General features: G+C 39.3%; 2 protein-coding genes and 2 long non-coding RNA genes across 4 annotated transcripts; 1 reads left to right on the plus strand and 3 right to left on the minus strand.

Annotated features, from left to right (window-relative positions):
- Positions 1-1,303: 1,303 nt before the first annotated feature.
- LOC116044130 (trace amine-associated receptor 13c-like) lies at positions 1,304-2,811 on the minus strand. Its single transcript, XM_031291528.2, has 2 exons — positions 2,333-2,811; positions 1,304-2,120 (listed from the first exon to the last, which is right to left on the minus strand). Exons 1-2 carry the CDS (start codon positions 2,497-2,499, stop codon positions 1,304-1,306), a joined length of 984 nt encoding a protein of 327 aa, XP_031147388.1. The 5' UTR covers positions 2,500-2,811.
- Positions 2,812-8,973: 6,162 nt separating this feature from the next.
- On the plus strand, positions 8,974-24,208 carry LOC116045868. Its single transcript, XR_004104024.2, has 3 exons — positions 8,974-8,992; positions 15,184-15,188; positions 24,078-24,208. It is a non-coding gene; the product is annotated as an uncharacterized LOC116045868 (long non-coding RNA).
- On the minus strand, positions 15,307-16,607 carry LOC116045631 (trace amine-associated receptor 13c-like). Its single transcript, XM_031293640.2, has 2 exons — positions 16,368-16,607; positions 15,307-16,155 (listed from the first exon to the last, which is right to left on the minus strand). The coding sequence occupies exons 1-2, from the start codon at positions 16,532-16,534 to the stop codon at positions 15,339-15,341; spliced, it is 984 nt and encodes a 327-aa protein (XP_031149500.1). The 5' UTR covers positions 16,535-16,607; the 3' UTR covers positions 15,307-15,338.
- On the minus strand, positions 23,084-23,858 carry LOC116045831. Its single transcript, XR_004104019.1, has 2 exons — positions 23,646-23,858; positions 23,084-23,156 (listed from the first exon to the last, which is right to left on the minus strand). It is a non-coding gene; the product is annotated as an uncharacterized LOC116045831 (long non-coding RNA).
- Positions 24,209-27,025: the final 2,817 nt, after the last annotated feature.

The raw sequence follows: 27,025 nt of genomic DNA on the forward strand, positions 1-27,025 counted from the left end.
TCAGAGGATCCTATGTTCACCTCTGCCAATCAAAATACATTTTCATCATCTCTTCGACCTTAACCCTAACCCTAGTTTCTCCCTCTGACCCTAATTAATCCCTCTATCCTGACCTTAACCCCAGACACGACCTTTCTGGATGATGTCACATTACGTGCCAGCAAAGCTTGTACCACTGTTGTTTTTTTGTTGTTGATGTTTTAAAGAAGCCCTGTTGCTTTAACAGAATGGCCCCATTTAAATGAATGAGAGGGCTGTGTTTTTTCACAAAATAAATGCAGCTTCACACCTCAGAAACAGTTATCACTTGGTAAGAATTTGGCACACCCACCCTTTTGTTAGCTTTGACTGTTACTGAAGTTTTTTTTTTTTATTTTGTATAGAGTTTTCACCAGGTCATTAATGTCTCTTGTCATTTTTGTGGAACAGTCCAAATCACATCACTTAGTGTAAACAATCAATAAAAAGACATGACGTTACATTATGAATGAGTCTAATTTATTATCATATTTCATGCTACTTTACAACAAATCACCATGCTATGTTAAATAGAATGAATGACATCAAATCTATTTAAATTGCAACCCATCAGATTCCACATAGTTTCTAAAACTTTAATTTTCTCTGTCCTATGATCACACTGTACATGTTTCTCTGGAAATGTAGCAGCAATTATTTGATGAACTGTAGATAATCCTGTCTTTTCAAATAATCTGTTAACTTCTTGCCTAAAAAGACTTAAAAAAAACTTGTGTCAAAGAGACAAGACATTTTATACAGGAATCAAATATGAATGGCACTTAAATTAAATGATTAAAACAACTTCTGTTCCTAAGCTGAAAGGGAAGATGATGTTGTTGTACTGACAATTTTATCAGAAAAACAACAGCTGATATTTTTCTATACTGAATACATACATATACATGAAAGTGGTGCTGTTTAGGAGAATATTTTGTTTTGTTTGGTTAAAATATTTCCTATCACAAAGAATAAAAGGTGCCCTGGGAAAAAAGGACTCTTCATAAGTTTCATACATGTGTGAATTTAAAGCTTGCATTAAACTGGGTGATTACCTAGAAACAGTATATGGTGCTTATGACTCTTTCTTGAAATGCAGCAGCATCAGAGAGACAAAATACACAACAAGATAAAGCTGAAGCACAGGTCTTTCAATTGTTGATCATACACAATTTAGACTTAAAGACAGGAAAGTATATGTTCACGTTCTGTGTTTGATATTTCACTCACTGAACAGCAGGAACATATTCATTAAATCCTTAGACCAAGTCTGATCTCAGCCTCTCTACAGCATGTTGGTCTCAGAGGAGCCAGGCTGCAGTATCTGAAGAGTAACAATGAGTTTAACTGATTTTCTAAACCAGGGGTAAAACAAGGCATAGATCACAGGGTTTAGACAAGAGTTAGAATAATACAGATGGACTGCAAAGGATGCAAATGATTCAATTATCAACTGGGGATCTGCAATAATGACACCGTAATATGGGGCGAAACACATTAGAAACACAAGTACAAGAACACCAAGATTCCTGGCTGCTTTCAGCTCTGATTTCTTTACCTTTGGAGACACTGAAAGCTGGAGTGTGACAGCTGTAATGTGAGAGCGCATGGCACGAGCCTGAGACACAGCCACAGCAAATATTCTCAGATATAGAGCTACGATGACAATAACTGGAAGAAAAAAGGTCAATACAAGCTCAACAGTCCCTAAGTTATTGTCAACATAAAACACACATGCTCCGTAGCAAGATTTATACCTCCCTGGTTGAGTCGGGAGATCTTTTAAAAATAATAAGCTGTAGGAAAAAGAACAGAGCCAACACAGATAAACACAGAATTGAACTCTCCTCCCGGTGACTTTAGTGGTGTAATGCAGAGGGTCACAAATAGCCACATAACGGTCAACTGATATGAGCACTATGGTACCTATTGAGGCTGAGGTAATGAGGGTTCCAACAATAGTATACGTAGCACACACAAAGTCACCAAGAAACCAGCAGGATGTTTTTCTGAGAACTTCTACAGGCATCAGCACGAGGCCCACTAGAAGGTCTGAGACAGCCAGAGAGAGGAGGAGGATGTTGGTGGATGTGTGGAGCTGCCTGGAGGGAAAGAGAAACGCAACAGTAAACCAACAAGAGTAATAAAACAACCCAGAGATAGTATTCAAAATAAAAAAAATAAAAATACACATGATTTTGAATAAAAATTCAATAGACATATAGACAATAGACAATTCTTCTAAATGTACAGCAGCTGTTCACATTTTTAAGTTACAATTCCTGTAGAGAGAAGCAAAGAAGTTAATATCTGCCTGAAGTGGGAGATTGAGATGATGATGAGCAGGTTGAGAGCCACAGTAATCAGAGACATGGAGTACAGCACAATGGTAACTGTCTCGGGCCAAGGAGACAAGGGCTTCCTGCAGGAGGTGTTTGGGAACTGTGGAAAGCAGAGCCGGGCTACTTCCTCAACCTCCATCTGCAGAGATCTGCAGATAGCTGCAGCTCTGGCAGCTTTCTGAACAAACCTGAGTCATGTAACTGAATTATCTCTCTCACATTCTCTTCGTCCCCTCCTCTTTCTCAGTCCCTGTTTGACGCTGATGCCCCTCCTCCCTCACTCTGCACATCCCACCATCATCTTCATCACTTTCTCTGTAACCCTGCTTCTCCCACTGTCTCTCTATCCAATCTCTCCATTATTATTCTTTACCCTTGTTTTGTTTCCTTTGTCCTATTAATGTCTTGCACAGTCCTTGTAAAGTTACTAAAACAGTAGTCTCACATTGCCAGCTCTATCTCTACAGCCCTGTGGAGTAAAGTCTGGCTACACCACTGATACATTCTTGGATAGGAGAAAAAAACACTCTGGGTTCTTTGCATTCCTTTAACCCAATCACAATTGTTTCGGGAGGCGCTAAGCTCAGGATTCAGCGATGGAGGCTCTCCAAAATAATCTCGGGAAGCAACTTGTTTTGGTGAAACATTTGCATCCCCGAAAAGAAAATGCCACTTACAATGTTGAATGAAGATTACTGTTCACACAATACAGTAATGTGAGCTATTTAAATTAGCAGGACACATGGTTAGACGTAATCTGCGCTTACCAGAGTTTTGCCCTGCATACTTTTTCCGTAGCAATACCACCAATTGGCACGGAGATCCATGTTTACCTGCCGGCAAAAGTCTGCTGGATGAATCGCATCAACCGGTAAAAAATCTGCGACGTTCCCTCTCTAGCGTTTAGCTTAGTGCAGCACCATTGAAACAATACACAATGGTGGCTAAGATGCATCATTCTTCCTAATTCCACACTCTTGTCCCAATATGGTCATTTCTGGCCCCAAAATAGCAAGTTGCAAAATGAAAACTCCTAGCTTTAAAAGTCCACAAACCAATGGGCTACATGACTTATGCTAAGTCAATTATATTTACATGCCACCGAGGCCCAGCCAATCAGCGTCCTGTTCAGATCTGTTGGGCAAGTTACTTCTAAAATGTAATATATTATAGCTTACTAGTTTTTGTCATTTGAGAGTAATTAGTATTATTACAATATTACTGTCTCTGAATTGCAATGCTTTACACTACTTTTGCATTACTTTTGAGTTACTTTCACCAAAATAACAGCAGACGTTTTAATTTCCATTGCAGGATTTATACCTGCCTGGTTAAGTTGGGAGATCTTTTACAAACTGAATGCTGTAGGAAATGAGGAAATGAACAGAGCCAACACAGACAAACGCAGAGTTTAACTCTTCTCCCGGTGATTATCTTGGTGTAATGCAGAGGGTCACAAATAGCCACATAACATGTTCACGGATAAAAGACGAGATCCTGTATGATTCAGGCAATCATGTTTGAAGAGGTCAGTTCTGTGGTAGAAGGAAGTGAAGTTGTCCACGTAGGGAATGTTTTTGGTACAGCAGTAGCCCTTAAGCCAGATGTGTAGTTGCCTTAATGGGCTAAACTTTACATCGCCAAAACAGGGGGAGGGCAGTGGTCCTGAGATTATGCATTGTTTGCCGGTGTTCAAAATACTGTAAATTAAGCAGACAAATTCCGCTTTAAGTTTCTCAGATTCCAGAGATGCAACACAGCAGAAGATACAGATTTTGTTACAAACCTTTCAATAATAATTTATTTCTCAATCGTCTGGTGTTCTGCCTGCAACAGGACAACAGCCTGGAGCAGGTATAAGCATTTTTTTTGGGGGGGAAATTTTTCCCAATGAAAGGGAAAATTCCTGCACACTGGAGAGCCCAGATCATAGTTTTGGGTGACAAAGCAAGAAATTGAAGCGGTGGGGTTAAGTTGCAACTAGAAACAAGTGAGCTTCTCTTACATTTGAGGACACATTAGATTACACTCTCCCGTCCATTTTTAAGAGGAACTGGGTGTGTAATCTGATGCAAAGCATTCTCATGAATGCAATTGGTATGCTCTCCGGCTAGAAAGCCCTGTGTTTTGGGACTCAAACATCCACACTGACCTCCTCCCTACGTGGATCTTCCCGGTCTTATACTGCATCAGTCTATGTAGTGCTGACAGGAATATAACATATATATACGTATGAATTACCGTGCTTTACTTTTCGTAGCTATATGTACGAATGGTTGATGAGAACAGCCTGACTAGTTTGAACTTGCCGGGCCATCTCAGTGTCTCCACGGCTGCATCAGTAGTTTTTGTTCTGTTCCATCAGCCCCTCACTTCCCCCAGGCCTGTGTAGTTCTAAGGAACTTTCCAGACATGCCACCAGATACCCTCACACTTTTCCCAACGGTCATACATATACATACATACATATATTTATTCATAATCCAAATTAAAAGTCCAAAGAGAAAATGAAGCAAGATCAAATTAAAAATATTATTATTTTATTACGCTACTAGGAAATTAGAAATTAAATTTCGATTTAACATTTGGCTTTTCAATTTGTTTGGCTATTCAATTTCGAATTAACATTTGGCTTTCCGATTTAACATTTGGCTTTTCCCATTTCGATTTAACATTTGGCTTTTCCACTGACAGATGTCAAAAGTGGAGGCGTGGCCCAAAGGCTGGTGGGAGTGTCTGAAACAAAAGGGGTGCAGAGGCACCTTATGGACAGCAGGGGGAGCTGACTGCTGGGAAGCACTGTTGAGGAGCATCTGGCTGCAGCTTCATTACCAGGTTGGCTTGGCCTCTTGTTTCACATTAGATGATAGAAACTGATGCTGTACGCTAAATCAAAAAGCCAAATGTTAAATCAAAATGGGAAAAGCCAAATGTTAAATCAAAATGGGAAAAGCTAAATGTTAAATCGAAAAGCCAAATGTTAAATCGAAAAGTGAAATGTTAAATCAAAATGGGAAAAGCCAAATGTTAAATTGAAAAGCCAAATGTTAAATTGAAATTGAAAATTCAAAAGATAAATCATTTTACATTTCAACTTTGCTTTTTCAGATTCCTATTTCTTTTATACATTCAATTATGCCATGATTTTTCCTAGTAGCATAGTCAAATAATAATATTTTTAAGTTGATCTTGCTTCATATTCTCTTTGGATTTTCAATTTGGATTATGAATAAATACATCCTCCATACTTCTCTGGAGTCAAACAGGTTACCGGCTAGCCCCCTGCTTGATTGCCTGCCGACTTATAACTATTCTGCCTGCGAGCATAGCCTAACAGTCAGCAAGCCTCGGGCCTTCCTACCTATCATATATCCTCTCCATTGCAGTCTGATTGAATTTGGCTAGTGTAGTCTTGTTGTTAAGCACTAAAAAAGAACACCACTGGATGTTAAACACCCACCCTACAGGACCAAAGATGCAGACGTAGAACCAGTAGGATAATAAAGGGTCCAACAAGTCTTCCAAAGCATATGACAATATAGTTGTTTAATTCCTACCCTCTAATACGACCCATAGGAGCATTATATGAATTACCGCCCTATCATTGCCAAGAAAATACGACCCACTACTTTTATTTTCAAACAGGACATGGTCCCCGGTCTCCTGGCTGAAAGTCCTGTGTTTGTTTGACCCATCCACCACCCCAACCTCCTTTCTAACACGGAATTTGGCGCCCTTATACTTTGTGTCCTTATTTAATGCTTTGCTCAATTGGCCCCTTCCGTACATTTTGGTGTACTCTAGCAGCACTACAACCCTCTTTATCTGCTAAATCCTCCACTTTATTCACCAGCTGGTCTCTGTCTATTTGCTGCTGAGCAACACCAAACTCTTTGGTACAGTGGGAGTCCTGAAATGGACTCTGATGAGAGGTGAGCGTCTGGCATCGTAAGGCATATTGGTGGTGGTAGAGTGTGGTCCCCCACTACGCACTTTGAGTGTCTATGATAAAGCGCTTTATAAATGTATGAAATTATTATTATAATTACTATTATAAGAGCTGTGAGAGTGAACCAAAACTGTAAAGGTTTGGGCCTTAAAACCAAAATACCAGTGAGTTAAAAACACTCTGTAGAGCTGAGAGGAGCTGCAGAGTCAGGAAATAATTCTCTGTGGATTTGTGACTGGCAGCAACCCCTCTCACATTACACGTGGTAATTGAATCTCTTTTTATTTAAAATTCCACTTATCAACTGAAAAAAAACATCACTGTTCAGTAATGATTACATCATATGTTAATGGTTCATGCTGATACTTATTTGTCTTCACACCTCTGATTGCAGTGACACCTCATTGGTCGAGATGTCATCACCTGACTAACTCATGCAGGTGTGAACAAACTTCCTGTCCAGAGGGGTTCATTACACTGCCTTTAGGAGCCACTAATGGGCTGCAAAACATTGTTCATAGAGAGGGAAATTAAATCTCACGGGACCTGTTGGGAACTGTTTGTGTGTCTGACGATGCCCACTATACACAACAAAGTAAATGGTCATTTAGCCCATCAAACAATGATCTATTGGGAGATGAGTTGGGCACTTCAGGTTTAGCTCTGTTAATTAAGACACCATACTGTAGCATTCACATGAACTTTGCCTCTTTAAACTTGCTGAAGACTACATTGTTTGAATGCAGTTTTTCATTTTAGTACCATATGGTTGTAAGCAGGGCCTGAAGTTAACTTTTTTGGCCATCAGCAACACAGGCTTTTTACCAGACAATGTTTTGGCTCAAAGGAAGCACCAACATTGTTCTTGAACTTGTTAAGAATACACAGTTAAGTGTTGTCAAGTTATTACGATTAAGTCCTGTAAATCAGCTACAAACCTTGCCATTGTCGCCAACTGTCCACTTGGTTTTGAAAACGTCTTCTTTTACTTTTCTTTGAATAATCCTCATCTTTTTGTCGGTTGATTGTTTTAGCCACCTCTTCACCCCAGTGATGTGCCGCCACATTTTTTAGCTCAATTCTAGGAAATCACAGACTTGGTTGAATGTGCAAAAAACAACAGTAAGTGGCAAAAAACAACTGAGTCACTCAATTCTCATTGGCTACCAGCCAACGTGGCAGATTGAGAGTTTTACCTGCCAATGGCAAAATTCACCTCCATTTGGCACCTGGTTACCCTCTCCCAGTTTCTTCCCAGGGTCACAAATCCCCTGTATTTCTCCCAATGTATGACTAATTTTCATACTTTTTTTCCTTTTTGTCATCTCAACCTGTTCAACCCTACAACTCTAAATGTCTACTTTTTCCATCCAGACAACAATACAGCTACATCAAATGTTTTTTTGTGGCATGCACATGACTTGAAAGAGAGCTTAGTCCTCCTCAGACAGAAAGAAATATGGAGAGTACTAAGAGAGAGAAATCCTCAAGCCAGACGGGAAAATTATTCTAGAATTTATCCTAAGATGTTGCAGTGTACTTATTCATTTGTTATTTTCATTCTTTAAAAGTCACCAGAAGTGAAGGAAACAAGTCTCTGAAACCGAGAGACAGAAGCCTGCTTTGGTTTAGAAGTCTTTGCAAATTGTTGAGGTATCAAAGTTAGGGAGTATGGCTGCAGTCCATCAGTGTGACTCTAAGAAACACCATACAAACAGCATACAAAAAAAACAAGGAAAAGACAAAAGACAATTTGAAAGGGTTTTGCATGTAAGTCTGTTGTAGCTTGAAGAAAAAATGCACTCTTTAATTTCCACAGGAAACAAGAATAAAAATATTTGAATACATGAGTTTGTATTCCCTGATTTTAAAAAGGGGATGGGTACAGAAATGCATCAGTGCTTTATGTGAAACAGTGATAAAAGTAATGCAGATGAATCATAGCTGCAGCGGTTCAGATGTCACTTCACAAATCCTTGACATTTTTTCCGTGATTCGATCCGTGCACATTTGGGACACTTCTTTTCCACAAAGCAGCATTTGTGAAAGCAGGCCCTGCACACTGTAAAACAAGAAGCAAAATTAATACAGTTGATCATCTTTTAACTACAATAATCACGTACCTGCTTGCAAGGCAGGAAGTAAGATGTAGTATAGGAGTGCCAGATTTTTGCCTAAGGGGGCGATTGGGGTGTGGATGTGTCAAACAAATGCAGGACTGGCTTGATTGGAAACTTAGACGTAGTCATACTTTCAAATCTCCAGTTAGATTCTAACCCTGACCCCAAACCCTAATCTCCAGTTAGATTCTCACCCTGACCCCTAACCCTAATATCCAGTTAGATTTTAACCCTAAACCCCCAGTTAAATTCTAACTGTCTTATAGCGTTTTGAAATTCTCAATTTCGCAAATCCGTCTATGTCTTGTTATCACAGAAACTATCGGGCTTTTCATTAAACCTGTCATCAGTCTGTGACTGTCCCCAGCTGGGCCCTCATTGGAAAAAAACAGCACTAGCCACCGAACTAAACAACCTTTCTATGGGGAAACCCTTTCATTGTGGCAACCCTGGCATGTGTCAGTGCTTACCTGGACAGCGCTTACATGTGACACTCTGAAAAGGAAAGATGATGTCTCTTTCTCTGCAGAACTCACAGATAAAACCTCTGGCCAGACACAACTGTGTGAAGAAAGTCAGAAGGATGGTTCAGATCAGAGAGGTTTGATTCCACAGCGAGTGCACGGACAACAGCCTCTCAAACAACAAACAAATATGTGATCTTTCACACCTGAGAATCTCTATTTGCTGCAGAAGGCCGAGGAAATACATAATGTGCTTATGTGTATAGTGAATCCAATGCTGTGAATTTAAAGCTTGCATTAAACTGGTTGATTACCTAAAAAACAGTATATGGTGCTTATGACTCTTTCTTTAAATGCAGCAGTGTCAGAGAGACAAAATACACAACAAGATAAAGCTGAACTGTTTTTAAATCCTACACTCAGTGGCCTTGTTACTGTAGTTCACAATCTCTAAACAAGTACAGTGCTACAACATAATATTTCATCCAAATGTGTAATATATATAAACATAATTGTTCTGTGTACCTTCCAGATAATCTGCAGGATGTCAGCAGCAGGGTGATTCTAGGATCAGACCTTTAGGGGGGGGCTCAGCCCCTAATGGGAATGTGACACAGATATGGTGTATGCAAAAGTGTTAACCGCCCCTGATAAATGAATGATTTCATTAGCGGATAATCTCTGAGCTAACTACTGAACAACAACGTCAGCTAACGTATGTTGACACTACTACCACTATGATGGAACTAAACCAGACACTTTATAAGTCACAGTGATAACGACCAATTTGACACAATGTTCTAACATTCACCAATTTTAGTTGCTTACGTTTCAATTTTGGTTTTAATCTGCACCATGAAATTACCAACTTCTTCCCTGGGGATTACCAACGTTAAACTTCACAATCGTCAAACCATTAGATAGAGACTCAGCCAAAGGCACAACCACCTCCGATTTGCCAAAACTACAAGTTCACACACTCTCAGTTGAAGCACTAAAATCTATTAAAAATATAATTATAATAATAATTATAATTTATAGGGGGGCTGAGATGAAATTTAGGGTGAGCTCCCCTAAAAAGGGTCTAAAATCGCCCATGGTCAGCAGCTTCTTGATGCCCATCAGCTGATCCTGCAGCTCCTGAAGGAGAGAGGAACAGGAGGAAGGAAAGAAGGAAGGAAGGAAGGAAGGAAGAAGTGGCCAGAGAGGACAGTCAAGAGAAATAACAGAATAAAGGATCTTTTTTCGATGCTGCCACTGGATGGCGACAATGTTGAACTGTTTTTAAATCCTACACTCAGTGGCCTTGTTACTGTAGTTCACAATCTCTAAACAAGTACAGTACTACAACATAATATTTAAACCAAAGGTCGTGAAAGATATATAAACATAGTTGTTCTGTGTACCTTCCAGATAATCTGCAGGCTGTCAGCAGCATCTTGATGCCCATCAGCTGATCCTACAGCTCCTGAAGGAGAGAGGAACAGGAGGAAGGAAGGAAGGAAGGAAGGAAGGAAGGAAGGAAGGAAGGAAGGAAGGAAGGAAGTAAGGAAGGAAGTTAAGGAGAGGACAGTCAATAGAAATAACAGAATAAAGTTAATGATGCTGTTGTGTTCTCTGTGTTGGACCTGCTTTGAAGTGACTGAAGAACATTTTACTGACTTTTTGCCAGTGATGGAAGCACTACTCTGATATCTTAAGTAAAAGTACAACAATGTAAGAACACTACAAGTTAAAGTCCAGCATTCAAATGTCTGCAGTGCTTCAGTAAAAGTACAGAAGTATTATCAGTAAAATGTACTCAAAGCAGTGGAGTAAAAGCCATAATGTGTCCTGCGACATTATTAGATATTAATACTGGAGCATCAATGGTGGAGCAGCGTGTTACTGTTGTAATTCCTCACGCTGAAATCTGGTGCTCTTATACTTCGTCATCTTACTTCCTGCTTTGCTGGCATCATTATGGTTCCATGCAACGTATATTCATGCATTCGTGTTAATGTTTGGGCAGTTTTGTTGAAAGAAAAATTCTGCCATTCTGCTGATGTCTTTGGTGTCATCATAGTCCTTACATTCCTTACAGCTGCCTGTATTATATTATTCTTCTTCTTCTTTCTATGAAATCCATATTCCCATGCATGAAAGCTCACCAAACTTTGCACATAAGTCCAGTCCTATGTCAAACACAATCAGTGCGATTTCTGTGCTAATAGTCCTGATGGTGGCGCTACAACAGCCATTTAAAATTCTAAACTTAAAAAATTCATAACAAATCAGCCATACATGCTACAATGTCACAACGTACGCCAAACTGTAGCCCCAATAGAGCAGAAACTGTACTCTGCTTTTACCTAGTGGCAATTTTGAAGTCCATCACACTACTTTTTGCAAAACCTGCAAAACTTCTTGAACCTATCCCCTCCCACATTTAGTTTTAATTAACACCACATTTGGGCAACTTCATCTCCAGACTGTCTTCCACAAATTCTACATTCAAATTTTTGATTCATCAAAAAGTTAGCCCACAATGCATTAAAACGTTTTACTGCATACAGTACTGCAATTTCTTCCAAACTAAATATTTGGTGTTCATGGAAAAATTCACAACATTTGAAGATCATTTCAAGATTCATTCATTCAAGATCATTCAGAATTCATCTTTTCATCGTTTGAATTGTGTCATCTACGCATTGCAGTCAATGCAAAATAGAGCATCTTTAAACATCAGTTTGGCATTTATTGATCTTTTTGAAAATAAATTACAGGCATCTCTGTTGTCTTAACCAAGTACACACATTCTCAGAATTTTCCAATATGAAATATAAAAATGTACAGCAGCTTTAAATTCCGCATTTTCATGCAAGTCTGCTCCTGCTCCTCTGACATCATCAGATAATAGCTCCCTGAGGCCCTGTTTACACGTACATGATTATTTTGAAAACCGGAGACATTTCCCTTCGTTTGTGCCCTTCGTTTACACGCAAACAGAGAATTCGTCTCTGAAATCGAGTCTTTCTAAAAACTGCATTAACAATTAGTTAAGTTCCAGTTAAGGAAAGTCATGTTATTGAGTCAACCCAAGCTGACTCTAGACTGACTCGGCTAGAGGAGTCATCACCTGGACAATAGTTCACTGAGATCAGTGTTTGCCTTCGGACCTGAAGATTGCGAGTTCACAATGTCCCATCTGATACATAATCAGCCATTGTGATTTGGAAACCTTCCCTGCATTTAGATGTTTCAGAGCATCAACACACCTGTCTGAAATGATCAGCTCATCAGTTTGTGTCCTAGGTTAACATGCCACTGTGTACTCTGGCATTATGCTTATGTGGGGATTGGAGACACAAAATCAAAGATATTTTAATTGAGAAGATTTAAATAATTAACAGTTCATATGGTTCTGATTATAGACCATGTATTTATAATTTTACACCTCTTCCTGCTTAAGAACCCTTTCTGCACACGAGTCCATAGCTTCATTTGGCTTAACATAGTTTGACCTATTTTACTGAACTATCTTATAAATGTTTGCTGTTTTTTTCGCCTCTTTTAGCTTGATTTGTTCAAGTGAGCTACAAAACAGGCCAGCCTGTTCAATATTGATGTTACTCTTTCATCTTGATCTTTAGTTTTCATAGTGGATTTTGGAGTGTCAGTTTGATTCAGTCACACTTAATAAAGACTATGTCATCATTATGTCTGATGCTACTATTGTGCTCACATCCTTGTGGTGTATGTTACGTGTACCCACATACATCTTATCACAATTTTGCTAAATACACTACATTTTTGGTCCTTTGATGAAGTGCAAAAAACATTGGGTACACTTTCCTTGAAGTTTTCTACATAAGAGTGAAATGATACTGTCATGAACATGTCATAAAACATCATAAACAAGTCATAAACGTTTATGACATAATGCTTCTTTTAGTAAGTGTCATTCGGTTTTGTCATGACAAGTTATGGTCATGGTTAGGGTTAGGGTTAGGGTGGTTAGGGTTCATGTGTCATGACTGTGTCATGACAGTGTAATGTGTTCATGACAGTGTCATGTCACTCTTATGTAGAAAACTTCAAATAAAGTGTTACCAAACATTGTTTCCATGGTAGCTGTTTCTTCAGTGGGTAACTCCATTGGAGTGTCTTGCTCTTTCACTAACTTTTGGGTGTACTATATTTCTCAGCTCTGGGATGAGTGCGGTTTGCCACATTTGATATACCTTATATAGCTGAGGAAATTTCCTATAAATCCCTTGATGATAATTATATATGATGATAAATATTGTTTTTGCCTGTATTATTAGGGGCCGAGCAGCGAGAGCTTTTTTTGATTTCGGCCACAGACACAATGTCACTGAGCACTTTGTACTGTGGATTCTTCAAGACAAGTGATAAGTTTCACAAATGGGAACATTTGTATTTTTTTAGGGACACCTGTGACACCTGTCTATAGCCTCATTTGATCCTACAGTGTTGTTACACTGCACTTGCTTTTGGATCATTACCAAAAATAATGCAAAATGATTATCTTAAAATAAAAGATATAGTGTCTCTTGCATCACATACATTATGAACAAGCATCTAAGTGGTCTTGAAGAGGATTCTGTTTTTCTGTCTCTCATTTGGACTCAGTCTTGACTAGTGCTGGTCTTGGACTCAACAAAGGTTGACTTGACTACACCACTATTCATCTTGTCATCACAATTGCTTTACTTCATTTCTAACCTGCAAAATACAAGTCAACAGCTCCATCTTCTGGCAAGTCAGCAGAGCACTTCATGAATAACTACACTGAACAATAATTGTTGCATGGAAAACGTCAGCCCCGAATTTAAGTGGCACTTTTTGTGCAGCACTGGAAGCTCTGTGCTAAGACACAGTGTGTGCTTGTACACCAACATATTTCCATACTATTACTTTTGTATACTTAAGTAGTAACTTTTGGGATGTGGGTGAACATTTGACACCATCTTATCAGACACACACCTTGCATTGTTAGAATCTGGACTTGTCTTGGACTCATTGGTAATTGGACTCAGACTTGTTTCGGACTTGGCCATAGGTCTCGCCAAATATTCTAGTTGGTCTCGACCGAGTCCTGCATTACATACTTTTTACCCAAGTACCTGTCCTTGTCACACACATTCTCTACGTACATAATAACTTATTATGTGTGTGTATGTCATTTGTTATTATATTATTTTTTTGGTTTAGTGTCCAGGCAAGTCATTCTTGATCATATCATCTGAATCCTCAGCTGCTGGTCAACACATGCCTAAAAGTTATATTAACAGTCATCTCGCAGGTATCAGAGGAGCCTATGTTCACCTCTGCCAATCAAAATACTTTTTCATCATCTTTGCGTGCTTAACCCTAACCCTAGTTTCTCCCTCTGACCCTAATTAATCCGTCCATCCTGACCTTAACCCCAGACACGACCTTTCTGGATGATGTCACATTACGTGAAGTTTGTTACTGAAGTTTGTTTTAATTTTGTATAGAGTTTTCACCAGGTCATTAATGTCTCTTGTCATTTTTGTGGACCAGTCCAAATCACATCACTTAGTGTAAAAAAATCAATAAAAAGACTTGACATTACATTATGAATGAGTCTAATTTATTATCATATTTCATGCTACTTTACAACAAATCACCATGCTATGTTAAATAGAATGAATGACATCAAATCTGATTTAAATTGCAACCCATCAGATTCCACATAGTTTGTAAAACTTTAATTTTCTCTGTCCTATGATCACACTGTACATGTTTCCCTGGAAATGTAGCAGCAATTATTTGATGAACTGTAGATAATCCTGTCTTTTCAAATAATCTGTTAACTTCTTGCCTAAAAAGACTTCATAGTGCTTAAAAAACTTGTGTTGAGACAAGACATTTTATACAGGAATCAAATATGAATGGCACTTAAATGAAATGATTAAAACAACTTCTGTTCCTAAGCTGAAAGGGAAGATGATGTTGTTGTACTGACAATTTTATCAGAAAAACAACAGCTGATATTTTTCTATATTGAATACATACATATACATGAAAGTGGTGCTGTTTAGGAGAGTATTTTGTTGTTGTGTAGGGTTAAAATATTTCCTATCACAAAGAATAAAAGGTTCCCTGGGAACAAAGGACTTTTCATAAGTTTCATACATGTGTGAATTTAAATCTTGCATTAAACTGGGTGATTACCTAGAAACAGTATATGGTGCTTATGACTTTTTCTTTAAATGCAGCAGCATCAGAGAGACAAAATACACAACAAGATAAAGCTGAAGCACAGGTCTTTCAATTGTTGATCATACACAATTTAGACTTAAAGACAGGAAAGTATATGTTCATGTTCTGTGTTTGATATTTTACTCACTGAACAGCAGGAACATATTCATTAAATCCTTAGACCAAGTCTGATCTGAGCCCCTCCACAGCCTCTCTACAGCATGTTGGTATCACAGGAGCCAGGCTGCAGTATCTGAAGAGTAACAATGAGTTTAACTGATTTTCTAAACCAGGGGTAAAACAAGGCATAGATCACAGGGTTTAGACAAGAGTTAGAATAATACAGATGGACTGCAAAGGATGCAAATGATTCAATTATCAACTGGGGATCTGCAATAATGACACCGTAATATGGGGCGAAACACATTAGAAACACAAGTACAAGAACACCAAGATTCCTGGCTGCTTTCAGCTCTGATTTCTTTACCTGTGGAGACACTGAAAGCTGGAGTGTGACAGCTGTAATGTGAGAGCGCATGGCACGAGCCTGAGACACAGCCACAGCAAATATTCTCAGATATAGAGCTACGATGACAATAACTGGAAGAAAAAAGGTCAATACAAGCTCAACAGTCCCTAAGTTATTGTCAACATAAAACACACATGCTCCGTAGCAAGATTTATACCTCCCTGGTTGAGTCGGGAGATCTTTTAAAAATAATAAGCTGTAGGAAAAAGAACAGAGCCAACACAGATAAACACAGAATTGAACTCTCCTCCCGGTGACTTTAGTGGTGTAATGCAGAGGGTCACAAATAGCCACATAACGGTCAACTGATATGAGCACTATGGTACCTATTGAGGCTGAGGTAATGAGGGTTCCAACAATAGTATACGTAGCACACACAAAGTCACCAAGAAACCAGCAGGATGTTTTTCTGAGAACTTCTACAGGCATCAGCACGAGGCCCACTAGAAGGTCTGAGACAGCCAGAGAGAGGAGGAGGATGTTGGTGGATGTGTGGAGCTGCCTGGAGGGAAAGAGAAACGCAACAGTAAACCAACAAGAGTAATAAAACAACCCAGAAATAGTATTCAAAATAAAAAAAATAAAAATACACATGATTTTGAATAAAAATTCAATAGACATATAGACAATAGACAATTCTTCTAAATGTACAGCAGCTGTTCACATTTTTAAGTTACAATTCCTGTAGAGAGAAGCAAAGAAGTTAATATCTGCCTGAAGTGGGAGATTGAGATGATGATGAGCAGGTTGAGAGCCACAGTAATCAGAGACATGGAGTACAGCACAATGGTAACTGTCTCGGGCCAAGGAGACAAGGGCTTCCTGCAGGAGGTGTTTGGGAACTGTGGAAAGCAGAGCTGGGCTCCTTCCTCAACCTCCATCTGCAGAGATCTGCAGATAGCTGCAGCTCTGGCAGCTTTCTGAACAAACCTGAGTCATGTAACTGAATTATCTCTCTCACATTCTCTTCGTCCCCTCGTCTTTCTCAGTCTCTGTTTGACGCTGATGCCCCTCCTCCCTCACTCTGCACATCCCACCATCATCTTCATCACTTTCTCTGTAACCCTGCTTCTCCCACTGTCTCTCTATCCAATCTCTCTATTATTATTCTTTACCCTTGTTTTGTTTCCTTTGTCCTATTAATGTCTTGCACAGTCCTTGTAAAGTTACTAAAACAGTAGTCTCACATTGCCAGCTCTATCTCTACAGCCCTGTGGAGTAAAGTCTGGCTACACCACTGATACATTCTTGGATAGGAGAAAAAAACACTCTGGGTTCTTTGCATTCCTTTAACCCAATCACAATTGTTTCGGGAGGCGCTAAGCTCAGGATTCAGCGATGGAGGCTCTCCAAAATAATCTCGGGAAGCAACTTGTTTTGGTGAAACATTTGCATCCCCGAAAAGAAAATGCCACTTACAATGTTGAATGAAGATTACTGTTCACACAATACAGTAATGTGAGCTATTTAAATTAGCAGGACACATGGTTAGACGTAATCTGCGCTTACCAGAGTTTTGCCCTGCATACTTTTTCCGTAGCAATACCACCAATTGGCACGGAGATCCATGTTTACCTGCCGGCAAAAGTCTGCTGGATGAATCGCATCAACCGTTAAAAAATCTGCGACGTTCCCTCTCTAGCGTTTAGCTTAGTGCAGCGCCATTGAAACAATACACAATGGTGGCTAAGATGCAGCATTCTTCCTAATTCCACACTCTTGTCCCAATATGGTCATTTCTGGCCCCAAAATAGCAAGTTGCAAAATGAAAACTCCTAGCTTTAAAAGTCCACAAACCAATGGGCTACATGACTTATGCTAAGTCAATTATATTTACATGCCACCGAGGCCCAGCCAATCAGCGTCCTGTTCAGATCTGTTGGGCAAGTTACTTCTAAAATGTAATATATTATAGCTTACTAGTTTTTGTCATTTGAGAGTAATTAGTATTATTACAATATTACTGTCTCTGAATTGCAATGCTTTACACTACTTTTGCGTTACTTTTGAGTTACTTTCACCAAAATAACAGCAGACATTTTAATTTCCATTGCAGGATTTTTACCTGCCTGGTTAAGTTGGGAGATCTTTTACAAACTGAATGCTGTAGGAAATGAGGAAATGTACAGAGCCAACACAGACAAACGCAGAGTTTAACTCTTCTCCCGGTGATTATCTTGGTGTAATGCAGAGGGTCACAAATAGCCACATAACATGTTCACGGATAAAAGACGAGATCCTGTATGATTCAGGCAATCATGTTTGAAGAGGTCAGTTCTGTGGTAGAAGGAAGTGAAGTTGTCCATGTAGGGAATGTTTTTGGTACAGCAGTAGCCCTTAAGCCAGATGTGTAGTTGCCTTAATGGGCTAAACTTTACATCGCCAAAACAGGGGGAGGGCAGTGGTCCTGAGATTATGCATTGTTTGCTGGTGTTCAAAATACTGTAAATTAAGCAGCCAAATTCCGCTTTAAGTTTCTCAGATTCCAGAGATGCAACACAGCAGAAGATACAGATTTTATTACAAACCTTTCAATAATAATTTATTTCTCAATCGTCTGGTGTTCTGCCTGCAACAGGACAACAGTCTGGAGCAGGTATAAGCATTTTTTTTGGGGGGGAAATTTTTCCCAATGAAAGGGAAAATTCCTGCACACTGGAGAGCCCAGATCATAGTTTTGGGTGACAAAGCAAGAAATTGAAGCGGTGGGGTTAAGTTGCAACTAGAAACAAGTGAGCTTCTCTTACATTTGAGGACACATTAGATTACACTCTCCCGTCCATTTTTAAGAGGAACTGGGTGTGTAATCTGATGCAAAGCATTCTCATGAATGCAATTGGTATGCTCTCCGGCTAGAAAGCCCTGTGTTTTGGGACTCAAACATCCACACTGACCTCCTCCCTACGTGGATCTTCCCGGTCTTATACTGCATCAGTCTATGTAGTGCTGACAGGAATATAACATATGTATACGTATGAATTACCGTGCTTTACTTGTCGTAGCTATATGTACGAATGGTTGATGAGAACGGCCTGACTAGTTTGAACTTGCCCGGCCATCTCAGTGTCTCCACAGCTGCCTCAGTAGTTTTTATTCTGTTCCATCAGCCCCTCACTTCCCCCAGGCCTGTGCAGTTCTAAGGAACTTTCCAGACATGCCACCAGATACCCTCACACTTTTCCCAACGGTCATACATATACATACATACATATATTTATTCATAATCCAAATTAAAAGTCCAAAGAGAAAATGAAGCAAGATCAAATTAAAAATATTATTATTTTATTACGCTACTAGGAAAAATCATGCCATAATTTAATTTAAAAAAGAAAAAGGAAAAAGCAAAGTTCAAATGTAAAATGATTTATCTTTTGAATTTTCAATTTCGATTTAACATTTGGCTTTTCAATTTGTTTGGCTATTCAATTTCGAATTAACATTTGGCTTTTCAATTTAACATTTGGCTTTTCAATTTTGAATTAACATTTGGCTTTTCAATTTAACATTTGGCTTTTCCCATTTTGTTTTTACATTTGGCTTTCCGATTTAACATTTGGCTTTTCCCATTTCGATTTAACATTTGGCTTTTCCACTGACAGATGTCAAAAGTGGAGGCATGGCCCAAAGGCTGGTGGGAGTGTCTGAAACAAAAGGGGTGCAGAGGCACCTTATGGACAGCAGGGGGAGCTGACTGCTGGGAAGCACTGTTGAGGAGCATCTGGCTGCAGCTTCATTACCAGGTTGGCTTGGCCTCTTGTTTCACATTAGATGATAGAAACTGATGCTGTACGCTAAATACAAACGACATTTTATGCAACAACAGTGATGTTTTCATGTAGTTACTGTAATTGGGCCTGTGTTAGTGAGGACTAGATTAGGGCTGTATTTAAAGCAGATTCTGGTTTCCAACTTAGTCTTGTTAGACAATGTGTTCAAGCGGAAAACGAGCCATATTTCAGGAAATAAACTTGTCCATGATTCTATTAAGAGACTTCCAGCTGACAGCGGGGTCTGTGAGCATCACTGGCCGGCCGGCAGGGAGGTGATCCCGGCCGCCGCCAGCTGGTTGTCACGTCAGACTGGAGCTTCTGACAACATCGGAGAAAATGTGCAATTGGCCATACATTTTTGTAAAACTGCCCATATTCAAACTCTACATAGTTAATTTCTCGCATAATCATGGACACGTTTATTTCCTGAAATATGGCTCGTTTTCCAAAATGGGAAAAGCCAAATGTTAAATTGAAAAGTCAAATGTTAAATCAAAATGGGAAAAGCCAAATGTTAAATTGAAAAGCCAAATGTTAAATCGAAAAGCCAAATGTTAAATCAAAATGGGAAAAGCCAAATGTTAAATCAAAATGGGAAAAGCTAAATGTTAAATCAAAAAGCCAAATGTTAAATCAAAAAGGGAAAAGCCAAATGTTAAATCAAAATGGGAAAAGCTAAATGTTAAATCGAAAAGCCAAATGTTAAATCGAAAAGTGAAATGTTAAATCAAAATGGGAAAAGCCAAATGTTAAATTGAAAAGCCAAATGTTAAATTGAAATTGAAAATTCAAAAGATAAATCAATTTACATTTCAACTTTGCTTTTTCAGATTCCTATTTCTTTTATACATTCAATTATGCCATGATTTTTCCTAGTAGCATAGTCAAATAATAATATTTTTAAGTTGATCTTGCTTCATTTTCTCTTTGGATTTTCAATTTGGATTATGAATAAATACATCCTCCATACTTCTCTGGAGTCAAACAGGTTACCGGCTAGCCCCCTGCTTGATTGCCTGCCGACTTATAACTATTCTGCCTGCGAGCATAGCCTAACAGTCAGCAAGCCTCGGGCCTTCCTACCTATCATATATCCTCTCCATTGCAGTCTGATTGAATTTGGCTAGTGTAGTCTTGTTGTTAAGCACTAAAAAAGAACACCACTGGATGTTAAACACCCACCCTACAGGACCAAAGATGCAGACGTAGAACCAGTAGGATAATAAAGGGTCCAACAAGTCTTCCAAAGCATATGACAATATAGTTGTTTAATTCCTACCCTCTAATACGACCCATAGGAGCATTATATGAATTACCGCCCTATCATTGCCAAGAAAATACGACCCACTACTTTTATTTTCAAACAGGACATGGTCCCCGGTCTCCTGGCTGAAAGTCCTGTGTTTGTTTGACCCATCCACCACCCCAACCTGCTTTCTAACACGGAATTTGGCGCCCTTATACTTTGTGTCCTTATTTAATGCTTTGCTCAATTGGCCCCTTCCGTACATTTTGGTGTACTCTAGCAGCACTACAACCCTCTTTATCTGCTAAATCCTCCACTTTATTCACCAGCTGGTCTCTGTCTATTTGCTGCTGAGCAACACCAAACTCTTTGGTACAGTGGGAGTCCTGAAATGGACTCTGATGAGAGGTGAGCGTCTGGCATCGTAAGGCATATTGGTGGTGGTAGAGTGTGGTCCCCCACTACGCACTTTGAGTGTCTATGATAAAGCGCTTTATAAATGTATGAAATTATTATTATAATTACTATTATAAGAGCTGTGAGAGTGAACCAAAACTGTAAAGGTTTGGGCCTTAAAACCAAAATACCAGTGAGTTAAAAACACTCTGTAGAGCTGAGAGGAGCTGCAGAGTCAGGAAATAATTCTCTGTGGATTTGTGACTGGCAGCAACCCCTCTCACATTACACGTGGTAATTGAATCTCTTTTTATTTAAAATTCCACTTATCAACTGAAAAAAACCATCACTGTTCAGTAATGATTACATCATATGTTAATGGTTCATGCTGATACTTATTTGTCTTCACACCTCTGATTGCAGTGACACCTCATTGGTCGAGATGTCATCACCTGACTAACTCATGCAGGTGTGAACAAACTTCCTGTCCAGAGGGGTTCATTACACTGCCTTTAGGAGCCACTAATGGGCTGCAAAACATTGTTCATAGAGAGGGAAATTAAATCTCACGGGACCTGTTGGGAACTGTTTGTGTGTCTGACGATGCCCACTATACACAACAAAGTAAATGGTCATTTAGCCCATCAAACAATGATCTATTGGGAGATGAGTTGGGCACTTCAGGTTTAGCTCTGTTAATTAAGACACCATACTGTAGCATTCACATGAACTTTGCCTCTTTAAACTTGCTGAAGACTACATTGTTTGAATGCAGTTTTTCATTTTAGTACCATATGGTTGTAAGCAGGGCCTGAAGTTAACTTTTTTGGCCATCAGCAACACAGGCTTTTTACCAGACAATGTTTTGGCTCAAAGGAAGCACCAACATTGTTCTTGAACTTGTTAAGAATACACAGTTAAGTGTTGTCAAGTCATTACGATTAAGTCCTGTAAATCAGCTACAAACCTTGCCATTGTCGCCAACTGTCCACTTGGTTTTGAAAACGTCTTCTTTTACTTTTCTTTGAATAATCCTCATCTTTTTGTCGGTTGATTGTTTTAGCCACCTCTTCACCCCAGTGATGTGCCGCCACATTTTTTAGCTCAATTCTAGGAAATCACAGACTTGGTTGAATGTGCAAAAAACAACAGTAAGTGGCAAAAAACAACTGAGTCACTCAATTCTCATTGGCTACCAGCCAACGTGGCAGATTGAGAGTTTTACCTGCCAATGGCAAAATTCACCTCCATTTGGCACCTGGTTACCCTCTCCCAGTTTCTTCCCAGGGTCACAAATCCCCTGTATTTCTCCCAATGTATGACTAATTTTCATACTTTTTTTCCTTTTTGTCATCTCAACCTGTTCAACCCTACAACTCTAAATGTCTACTTTTTCCATCCAGACAACAATACAGCTACATCAAATGTTTTTTAGTGGCATGCACATGACTTGAAAGAGAGCTTAGTCCTCCTCAGACAGAAAGAAATATGGAGAGTACTAAGAGAGAGAAATCCTCAAGCCAGACGGGAAAATTATTCTAGAATTTATCCTAAGATGTTGCAGTGTACTTATTCATTTGTTATTTTCATTCTTTAAAAGTCACCAGAAGTGAAGGAAACAAGTCTCTGAAACCGAGAGACAGAAGCCTGCTTTGGTTTAGAAGTCTTTGCAAATTGTTGAGGTATCAAAGTTAGGGAGTATGGCTGCAGTCCATCAGTGTGACTCTAAGAAACACCATACAAACAGCATACAAAAAAAACAAGGAAAAGACAAAAGACAATTTGAAAGGGTTTTGCATGTAAGTCTGTTGTAGCTTGAAGAAAAAATGCACTCTTTAATTTCCACAGGAAACAAGAATAAAAATATTTGAATACATGAGTTTGTATTCCCTGATTTTAAAAAGGGGATGGGTACAGAAATGCATCAGTGCTTTATGTGAAACAGTGATAAAAGTAATGCAGATGAATCATAGCTGCAGCGGTTCAGATGTCACTTCACAAATCCTTGACATTTTTTCCGTGATTGGATCCGTGCACATTTGGGACACTTCTTTTCCACAAAGCAGCATTTGTGAAAGCAGGCCCTGCACACTGTAAAACAAGAAGCAAAATTAATACAGTTGATCATCTTTTAACTACAATAATCACGTACCTGCTTGCAAGGCAGGAAGTAAGATGTAGTATAGGAGTGCCAGATTTTTGCCTAAGGGGGCGATTGGGGTGTGGATGTGTCAAACAAATGCAGGACTGGCTTGATTGGAAACTTAGACGTAGTCATACTTTCAAATCTCCAGTTAGATTCTAACCCTGACCCCAAACCCTAATCTCCAGTTAGATTCTAACCCTGAACCCCCAGTTAAATTCTAACTGTCTTATAGCGTTTTGAAATTCTCAATTTCGCAAATCCGTCTGTCTTGTTATCACAGAAACTATCGGGCTTTTCATTAAACCTGTCATCAGTCTGTGACTGTCCCCAGCTGGGCCCTCATTGGAAAAAAACAGCACTAGCAACCGAACTAAACAACCTTTCTATGGGGAAACCCTTTCATTGTGGCAACCCTGGCATGTGTCAGTGCTTACCTGGACAGCGCTTACATGTGACACTCTGAAAAGGAAAGATGATGTCTCTTTCTCTGCAGAACTCACAGATAAAACCTCTGGCCAGACACAACTGTGTGAAGAAAGTCAGAAGGATGGTTCAGATCAGAGAGGTTTGATTCCACAGCGAGTGCACGGACAACAGCCTCTCAAACAACAAACAAATATGTGATCTTTCACACCTGAGAATCTCTATTTGCTGCAGAAGGCCGAGGAAATACATAATGTGCTTATGTGTATAGTGAATCCAATCTCATCCTCATAAAAACACCAAAGTCACACAATAACACAAACTAACTAACCCATGGAAGCAGATATATACTCGATATATCATGAAGATTAAGGAACAAAAATAAAATGCTGTAATAGAAATATACTGTATGTATTTTGTAGATTTCCGTGCTGACCTCGCAGTTTTCAACATGGTCAATAGCAGAGTGTAGCAGCGCTCTGGCCTGAGCCATAAGCTGACCCTTCTTCACCCTCAACAGGTCCTCCACGGAAAAGTGGTGTGGCTGCTCCGTCAGGTGAGCAGGAAGCTGTTCAAACTCCGCCATCACCCTGAGACACAAACACACTGAGACTCCTTCCTCTTGATGGCACATATCTTGTGCTAAACAGAGACTGTCCTCCCCCTGAAAAACTTTCCCAGAGTTTTTTAGTTCAAGCAGCAATTACGACTATTATTTACCTTTATAGTGGCGGCGCCCATTAGTGGCCGTAGTAGTTATGACTTGTTGTGTTTAAATCCGGGACCGTTACATTCTCCATTTTAGATATGAGAACATATCTCCTGCCACCATTAGGGGCGCTAATTTATGAAATGCTCCCGTGGTTCGTACTAGAGGGTAGGAACAAACAACTGATATGGTCGTATGGTTTGGTGGACTTGTTGGCAAAACACTGTTGGACTCTATAAAATATATCATTTGGAGAAAAAAATGGTTAGGAAAGCATGCACTGCTTTAATGATCAAGTGACAGAGACAGACACCTGCAGAGGCAGGCTGCTGTCCTGTTTTCTCTCTTTTATAAGAGGTCTGGTTGTCAGTGCAGAAGGAAGTACTCATACTTTACTTGAGTATGGGTAGAAATACCACAGTGTAGAAAGTCTCTGCTACAAGTATAAGTACACAATGTTTTGAGTAATAAACGAAGAACTGGAGAACTTCTTGGAACTTGTTGTCTTTGTGAAAATAAGATGTTGCTCTTTGATAGGACGGCATTAACAAATCCACTGAGCATCAACAAAAAAATCCAATGCACTCCTCTCTGTCGAATAAAAGGTAAAATGCCTTTAGTACATTCTAACTAGAATAAGTTCAAAAACATTGCATGTTTTGTGTGTTTGTGAAATAGAAGCATGCATCTCTCTGTGCCCAGGATCTTTTTTCGATGCTGCCACTGGATGGGGCCAGAGTTCAACTGTTGTACATATACATGAAAGTGGTGCTGTTTAGGAGCATCTTTTGTCATTGTGTAGGGTTAAAATATTTCCTATCACAAAGAAAAAAAGGTTCCCTAGGAAAAAAGGACTCTTCATGTGTTTCATACGTGTGTGAATTTAAAGCTTGCATTAAACTGGTTGATTACCTAAAAAACAGTATATGGTGCTTATGACTCTTTCTTTAAATGCAGCAGCGTCAGAGAGACAAAATACACAACAAGATAAAGCTGAACTGTTTTTAAATCCTACACTCAGTGGCCTTGTTACTGTAGTTCACAATCTCTAAACAAGTACAGTGCTACAACATAATATTTCATCCAAATGTGTAATATATATAAACATAATTGTTCTGTGTACCTTCCAGATAATCTGCAGGATGTCAGCAGCAGGGTGATTCTAGGATCAGACCTTTAGGGGGGGGCTCAGCCCCTAATGGGAATGTGACACAGATATGGTGTATGCAAAAGTGTTAACCGCCCCTGATAAATGAATGATTTCATTAGCGGATAATCTCTGAGCTAACTACTGAACAACAACGTCAGCTAACGTATGTTGACACTACTACCACTATGATGGAACTAAACCAGACACTTTATAAGTCACAGTGATAACGACCAATTTGACACAATGTTCTAACATTCACCAATTTTAGTTGCTTACGTTTCAATTTTGGTTTTAATCTGCACCATGAAATTACCAACTTCTTCCCTGGGGATTACCAACGTTAAACTTCACAATCGTCAAACCATTAGATAGAGACTCAGCCAAAGGCACAACCACCTCCGATTTGCCAAAACTACAAGTTCACACACTCTCAGTTGAAGCACTAAAATCTATTAAAAATATAATTATAATAATAATTATAATTTATAGGGGGGCTGAGATGAAATTTAGGGTGAGCTCCCCTAAAAAGGGTCTAAAATCGCCCATGGTCAGCAGCTTCTTGATGCCCATCAGCTGATCCTGCAGCTCCTGAAGGAGAGAGGAACAGGAGGAAGGAAAGAAGGAAGGAAGGAAGGAAGGAAGAAGTGGCCAGAGAGGACAGTCAAGAGAAATAACAGAATAAAGGATCTTTTTTCGATGCTGCCACTGGATGGCGACAATGTTGAACTGTTTTTAAATCCTACACTCAGTGGCCTTGTTACTGTAGTTCACAATCTCTAAACAAGTACAGTACTACAACATAATATTTAAACCAAAGGTCGTGAAAGATATATAAACATAGTTGTTCTGTGTACCTTCCAGATAATCTGCAGGCTGTCAGCAGCATCTTGATGCCCATCAGCTGATCCTACAGCTCCTGAAGGAGAGAGGAACAGGAGGAAGGAAGGAAGGAAGGAAGGAAGGAAGGAAGGAAGGAAGGAAGGAAGGAAGGAAGTAAGGAAGGAAGTTAAGGAGAGGACAGTCAATAGAAATAACAGAATAAAGTTAATGATGCTGTTGTGTTCTCTGTGTTGGACCTGCTTTGAAGTGACTGAAGAACATTTTACTGACTTTTTGCCAGTGATGGAAGCACTACTCTGATATCTTAAGTAAAAGTACAACAATGTAAGAACACTACAAGTTAAAGTCCAGCATTCAAATGTCTGCAGTGCTTCAGTAAAAGTACAGAAGTATTATCAGTAAAATGTACTCAAAGCAGTGGAGTAAAAGCCATAATGTGTCCTGCGACATTATTAGATATTAATACTGGAGCATCAATGGTGGAGCAGCGTGTTACTGTTGTAATTCCTCATGCTGAAATCTGGTGCTCTTATACTTCGTCATCTTACTTCCTGCTTTGCTGGCATCATTATGGTTCCATGCAACGTATATTCATGCATTCGTGTTAATGTTTGGGCAGTTTTGTTGAAAGAAAAATTCTGCCATTCTGCTGATGTCTTTGGTGTCATCATAGTCCTTACATTCCTTACAGC

This window comes from Sander lucioperca, chromosome 8 (genome assembly GCF_008315115.2).
Source record: "Sander lucioperca isolate FBNREF2018 chromosome 8, SLUC_FBN_1.2, whole genome shotgun sequence".
In the NCBI taxonomy this organism is placed as follows: Eukaryota; Metazoa; Chordata; class Actinopteri; order Perciformes; family Percidae; genus Sander; species Sander lucioperca.

Excerpts from the sequence above, each read along its gene's own strand:
- LOC116045631 (XM_031293640.2), bottom strand. The coding sequence starts at position 16,534 with ATGGAGGTTGAGGAAGGAGCCCAGCTCTGCTTTCCACAGTTCCCAAAC. Across the intron at positions 16,156-16,367 it reads ATCTCAATCTCCCACTTCAG|GCAGCTCCACACATCCACCA; the intron begins GCAGATATTAAC and ends CTTTCCCTCCAG.
- LOC116044130 (XM_031291528.2), bottom strand. The coding sequence starts at position 2,499 with ATGGAGGTTGAGGAAGTAGCCCGGCTCTGCTTTCCACAGTTCCCAAAC. Across the intron at positions 2,121-2,332 it reads ATCTCAATCTCCCACTTCAG|GCAGCTCCACACATCCACCA; the intron begins GCAGATATTAAC and ends CTTTCCCTCCAG.